This window comes from Mus caroli, chromosome 18, assembly GCF_900094665.2.
Source record: "Mus caroli chromosome 18, CAROLI_EIJ_v1.1, whole genome shotgun sequence".
Classification (NCBI taxonomy): Eukaryota; Metazoa; Chordata; class Mammalia; order Rodentia; family Muridae; genus Mus; species Mus caroli.
Genome location: NC_034587.1, coordinates 9558517 through 9565517, shown reverse-complemented (window position 1 = coordinate 9565517; position 7001 = coordinate 9558517). Strand labels below are relative to the sequence as shown.

The 7001-nt window shown below is 39.3% G+C and overlaps 1 protein-coding gene across 1 annotated transcript in view; it reads right to left on the bottom strand.

The window, feature by feature from the left end:
* Positions 1-7001, bottom strand: part of Impact (impact RWD domain protein) — a 23031-nt gene that overhangs the window by 4775 nt on the left and 11255 nt on the right. The window contains exons 5-9 of the mRNA XM_021150538.1: positions 6058-6143; positions 3904-4032; positions 2950-3047; positions 1881-1954; positions 477-567 (exon numbers count right to left, since the gene is read on the bottom strand). Coding sequence (XP_021006197.1) covers positions 477-567; positions 1881-1954; positions 2950-3047; positions 3904-4032; positions 6058-6143 — 478 coding nt within the window. The remainder of the gene's footprint in view (positions 1-476; positions 568-1880; positions 1955-2949; positions 3048-3903; positions 4033-6057; positions 6144-7001) is intronic.

Below are 7001 nucleotides of genomic sequence, written 5' to 3'. Positions count from 1 at the left end.
CTGGAACTCCCTCTGTAGACCAGGCTGGCCTCGAACTCAGAAATCCGCCTGCCTCTGCCTCCCGAGTGCTGGGATTAAAGGTGTGCGCCACCACACCCGGCTCAATTTAATTCTTAACACTGAATTATTATGAATATAATCCATATTTCACCATCCAACTGACAGAGAGTTTCACAAAGATGGAAAGAAGAAAGACAGGGAAGCCATTGCCAGGAAAACAAAAAGCAGTTTTCCAGAGCTGTATTGTTACAGCAATACAACTACCCTGTATTATTTCCCGGAAAGCACAGCATTTGGGATGGACTGTTTGTACTCTTACCTGGGGCCAGGGATGAAGACGACATCTCCTCAACCAATGCTCATGACCGGGTCTTACATCATTCAAATTCTTACTTCTTCCTAAGTGGTGCTCTGGTTTGTTGAGATATATTCAGGTACGTTAAGTACAAACGTCAAGAGTTTAACTCTACACTCACCTCCATGAGGTGAAGAAGGCGGCCCCCAGCAGCTGTTTCTCCATCATCTTCACAGTCCTGCAAGAAGGTCTGTTTATCCTCACAGAATATCCTGGAAACACATATAAAGGGTTATACTTTGAAGCATCAAAATATAACAACATACATATTACATAATGAATATTAGTCCTTGCTGGGTGGTGGTGGCGGCACATGCTTTTAATCCCAGAGCTTGGCTAATCTAGATTTTATAAACATTCCATTGAATTTTAAATTTATACCAAGTGCCTATATCTATATTCTGTTTCACTTTGGGTCTAAACTACATTTCTAAATCTTACTATTTTGTGTATTTTAAAATGTTCTTTATGTCTTCATTTGCAAATGAAGCAAACAGTTGTACTCCCACTCCCAAGGCATGCTGTCACAGCACTCTTAACTCACTACTCACAGGAGTAGGAATTACTGGACACAATACAAAAAGGTTTAAAAACAACCTTTGAAAAACTCTGAAATATGTATCAAGTTAATATTTTTGATGCTTCTTCTATACCATTTTCCTTCCTTTTAATTCTCTCTGTATCTCCTTTTTTAAAAAGGGGAGGAGCTGAGGGCACAGCCCAGGAGGAAATGGTTTCTGCGTGAGCAGGAGGACTAAGTCTGAGTCCCCAGCACCCATGTACGAAGCTGGCCACAGCGATGTGTTGCCCATAACCCAGCACTGACAGCAAAGGCCAGGAGATGGAGAGAGCACACTAGTCAGTGCAGCCAAAATAGTGGCTCCAGGCTCCGTAAGTGACCTTGTCTCAAGAAATAACAGAGCCACAGAGGACAACATCCAACCCTGACCTCTGGGCACCATACAGGAAAGCTCACGCTCGTGTATGTGCACACACACGCACACATGCATGTGCACACACAAAGAAGAAGCAACCGAATCTACCTTGCAGAAGTAATCTAATTCATATCCAAAAGATGCAGTGAAAATTTGCAAAGCTACAATGAAAAAAGAGCTAAATAAACCAGTGTGGAACCTCAGCAAACATTATATGACATTAAAACAGCTTTTATCAAATAAATGTAGGAAAATATTTCTATTAAATTAAAAAACTAGACATAAGATAAAGTATTTGAAAAGACTAAATTTCTCATAGAAAAGACAACCACACCCCAACTGTGACCATATCTAGTAGACACCCACGCCCACCAACTGTGACCGTATGTATCTAGTAGACACCCACGCCCACCAACTGTGACGTATCTAGTAGAGAACGCAGTGCTCGTCCAGCTTCTTGTCTCTCTGCAGTTTTCAAATACTTCACAGGTCTACTGTTGTAATAAAACAGCAGCTATATCTCAAAATCCTGCATAGCTTCCCAGCAACTGTTTGTAAATCGCATATTGTAAAACCTGGCAGTCACTCACCTGTAGGCATAGATGTTGTGGGTGGCGCTGGCAATCTTCTTATTCTCGTACAGCTTGGCAAGAACCAGTTTCACCTTCAAAAACAGCAGTAATAGAAATAAACAAATATGCCTTTTATTTTCTCTGTAAATGCTAGAAAGGTAGAATTAAAGCAATTTGATATAAATTTATAGCAGAACAGTTACTTAATGAATTTATTAACTGACGTAGTAGGGCAAACATTAGCATAAACAGGACAGACGCGGCACTGCTGAGCACTGGTTACCCACAGACGTTTAGATTCTATGTCTAAGGCACAGTATGTGAAAATGTGTTCCTCAGATAGAGAACTTTTCAGGTAACTGCATTTCCAGAAACTTAGCTCTCAAATTTCCTGAATGTACACACTCTAGGACAGGGGTACAGCAATGGCATAGTCCAAATGTTGTAAAATCACAGCTGCCTTTAGGAACTAGGTGGCTTCACAGATGAGGCCTGAGCCAGCTCTTGTTAAGGGGCAGTTTTTCTGCATCGAGCCAGGTAAAGGAAGAGACATGAAGCAGACACTCACTCGGGGCCAAAGCAGGGAAGGAGGTTTGAATGACTAACATACTAAATAACAATAAAAACCTTCCAGGCAAAACAAAAAAATTTCAATCAACAATAATTAAATAAATGTAAGAATGTCCTATGAACGTTTATTTGGGACTCAACTTTAACTGGTATCTGTATGTCCTCTGTCAACCCGACAAGGAACAGGAAACTGAGTGAGGAAATGCTACCCACTGCTGTATTAAGAAGATATGGAAAGTACAGAGTGAACGGTAAATTAGGAATCAAATATAAAGGCTATGTGGAAGGAGTTTGGATTTTCCCTTGTACACAATGGAAATCAGCAAAGACTGCATGAGGAGGAGAGCAGGTGGAAGGGAGAGAGAGAGGGTCAGATTGCCACAAACTCTCTCCTGCTGACAGGAATCTAGGAGTCTGGAAACCAATCAATGACATGAAACTTTAACGTGAGAGGGAAGGTGCCTACTAGGACTGCAGTAGTGCTCTGGGTTCAAGGTAGGGGAAGACGGTCACGCACCTGCTCAGGACAGACGACAGGGGCCACATGAGCCTGAAAAGTGCTCCTTCGGTCAGTAATAGGAACGCCATGAGCAACTGGAGGCAATTCTTCAGTTTCTATAAAGTCAAAGAATTTTTTGTTAAAGAAAATTAGCAATAAAGGAAAAGAACTGTGATATAAATAAAATTATATGGCAAATTTAAGCAAACAGCACAAGTAACTCCCTACCAAAATTAAACTTTTAGTAAGATGTTCATGTAGGCATTATATGTAAGAGAAAAATGAATGATCTCCACCTGCCATTGCCAGGTAACCTGCTACAGTCAGAACTCAAACCCTGAACTCTGGAGCAGTTTAAGTTGGCACAGTATCTACTTTTTGAGGGAGTAAAAGGGCTACACAAACCAATGACTGACAGATGCAGATACCACAACTTACTTGTTTCTCCACATAGGCCAACCTCTGGAGTGGGAAATCTGATTTGATATTGTATAGCTATAATGCATAATGTCTTCCAATAAAATTATTCCCACTTTACATAATGGAATTAGACACATTAATACTATAGCCAGTCATTAGCCCATAAAAAATGCAATGATCCCGTTATTCTACCTTTTCAACAAGTTTAAAATCACTAGGTAGCTGTTTGTGGTGGCAGCAGCTGTGCATGCACCCCTGTAATCCCAGCAGCCTTGAATCTGAGCACCTGAGAGGCAGAGGCAGGTATTTTCTCTGAATTTGAGGGCAGTCTGCTCTACCGAGTGAGTTCCAGGATAGCCAGGGCTACACAGAGAAACCCTGGCTTCGAAAACCAAAAAAAAACAAACACCTCTAAACTTCCGTGTGTGTGTGTGTGTGTGTGTGTGTGTGTGTGTGTGTATGTGTGTGTGTGTGTTTTTACTGAGTCTCTAGGCCTCCCAAGAACATCAGTGCCCTCTTCTCCTCAAGAGAAACTAGTTAGGAACACAATACCAGGTTGAGTTTCTTCTTCACTGATTTTGAGGTCCAATGTTTTAACTGGATTTTCCGGCGGGTGCTCTAGAATAGGGTCTTCTTCGGACTCAACCTCAACCTCTTCAGTTTTCTTCTTGACATCTGGGTCTATGTAAACATGAGACATTAGGATTGATCCTCAAAGCAAGTAAGAAATTACACCTACAAAAGTCATTGGAATCCTAGCACTAGGGAGACAGAAAGAGGCAGGCAGATTGTGCTGAGTCCCAGGCCAGCCTAGTCCACATAGCTAGTTCCAGGCCATACAGTGAGATGAGTTTTCTGTCTCTAAAAACAAAAAGAAAAAAAAAGAAAAAAACCAAAAGAATGGGGTCTTGATCTCTAAACACCATTCTTCAACAGAAGGAATCATGATTTTTCTTACAAAAGATTTCTAAGAAATGAATGAAAGAAGGACATAGGATCACTGTGAGTTAAGGATCAGATGCCCGGGAGAAGAAAATTCTCATTGTACCCCTGATCACTAATTCTTGCCCTAGTTATTTCTTCAACAAGGTTTTGGGTTGTTTTTTCTTAACAATATTAGAATACAACATGATGGGCACAGGATTTTCATATGTATGTATACACACATATATAGTACATATACATGTATGTGTATACATATATAAACTATGTATATATCCTTTGTGTTGACAGATTGTTTGTATTGGTGGTTCTGGGGTTCAAACCCAAGGCCTTGTAATGCTAGGTACATCTCCTGCTACTAACCTACATCCCTAGTCCAAAAACAATTTTAAAGAAAAAGGTCCATACAAAATTTCTAAGCCAAAGCTTTAAAGTGATCTTCAACACAACTTCAAAGTCTAAAGAGCAGAAGTTAGGAGGGAGGTGGTGCATCCTGGCTGAAGCGAGTCCAGTTTTTCTTCAGAGCTGAATGATTCTACTGGTACATTGTCAATTTCTACAGCTACTCAACTCTACAAGACAAGCTATCAAAATTAACTTTGGTTTTGAAGAATTTCTAGAGCCTTTCTCATGCATGCTCTACATGCTGTAAAATTACAACATGGATCCAAAAGTCAGAGAAACCACTTTTAAAATGCTGCAGATCTTTGTGACTTTATGTCACTGCTGCTTTGATTGTAACTAAAGCAGTAAGAATACTTGCTTCTATAGAAAAACTGATAAAAGTCATCTGAAAACACATGTACCGCCATCAACGTTCAATATCCAAAAGAGTCACTTCTCTGTAAACAATCATCCTTATCTAAAAATGCTATAACCTACAGGCTCTTTTATAATTCTTTCCCATAAAACTGAAAATAATTTTACCAGTGGTGACAATGAAAAGCAATTTAGAAACAACCCCAGGCTAAATGGTAACAGGGCTCTTTCTCTCTCAAAGGCCTTATGGTGAGTGGCAAGCCCAGCAAGGGAAGTGAGGGGACTGGAAGCCCCTGCACTGTCCTATCTCAGCAGCTCAGGAAGAGGCTGATAACGCTGTCATTTTTAAACTTCTAAGTAAAGGTCTATTCCTTCACTTAGGAGGGTAACTATGGTGTATGAATTACATCTCAATTTAAAAGTCTATTTTAAAGTTATCCTAATATAAACCAAAATACTTATCGAGAGTTCTTTTCTGATGAATATTAGATTTGTTTAAGACTAATATCTAATTTATATATCCAATTCATGGGGAATTCTATAAAGTTCATAATACCTTAATAACATTCAAGCAGAATATGTTTTAGATTCCAGTTCTTTCCACACAAAATTCTACATTCTAAGAATATAATCCATAGAGAAACCTTAGAGAAAGAAATCACTATAGCTACATGAGTAAGTGAACTTTCAAGAGAAACATTTTTATGATATAGAATCTATAAACCTTGCTGGGCATGGTGGCATGTGCCCAGCACTCAAGAGGCAGAAGCAGGCAGATCTCTGAGTTCAAGACCAGCCTGATCTACAGAGTGAGTTCTAGGCCAGGGCTATACAGAGCAACCCTGTCTCAGAAACAACCAACCAACCAACCTACCTAAAAAAGAAAGAACAAAAAAAAAACCACAAACCAGATCACAGGTCACGTGTCATTTCAACGATATTATCTACATGAAAATGTAAGCGCTCCAAATTAAAAGAGCACAAAGAGTTACCACTCACTCTCACCTGGCTCGGTTATCTGAGATTTCTGTATCAGAGCATCTCTTATCTTCTCGACCCACTGGTAAAGAATAGATTCACCCATGTTGTGGCTAAACAAAATCAGGGGCAAAAGTCATTATTTAAGAAATGTAACAACACAAATTCAAGACGTTTATTTACATTTAAATCCTAAGTCACTATTTTATAATAAGATGCAATCATGACTTCTCCAAATAAGAGATAAAATTTACCAACACTTATATGTGAATAATAAATATTTTGTATACCAACATTAATTAAAGACTCCAAAATGGCTCAAAAATTAATACACCTTACTTAAAACTTTAGACGAACAATTGCATCCAAAGAAGAGAAAGAAAGTGTCTAAATATGAACTACAACTGAGACAGGTGTAGACATGACTTGTTTCTATCCATGGGTGCTTCAGATGTGTCCAATCACCACCAGCTCTTCTCCACTTTTTAAACAATAGAATCTACTTGTTTTGCCACAAATCCTTCAAGGCATATACAGACTGTATCAGGACTGTTGGAAGAATTTTTTTAAAGAGATCTAAAAGATACGTAGCTCGACAGTTTTATATCCATAAAGAAATTTTTTTAACAAATTTAGTCTGTTGCATAATTGATTCATTTTGGTTTCAAATAATGTTTGGCTGCCTCTGGTAATTAAACTCATCTCAAATCACTAAGCTAAAGAATATGTTAAAAGTTAAATGATAGCACACCAATAAAATATAAGACCAAGTATCTCATTTTTAGAGTGGCGTTATCTTAGATTTGATGTGTATTTTAAGAAATGCCCAAACAGTACTGGAGAGATGGCTCAGCGATTAAGAACTCTGACTGCGGGCTGGTGAGATGGCTCAGTGGGTAAGAGCACCCGACTGCTCTTCCGAAGGTCCGGAGTTCAAATCCCAGCAACCACATGGTGGCTCACAACCATCC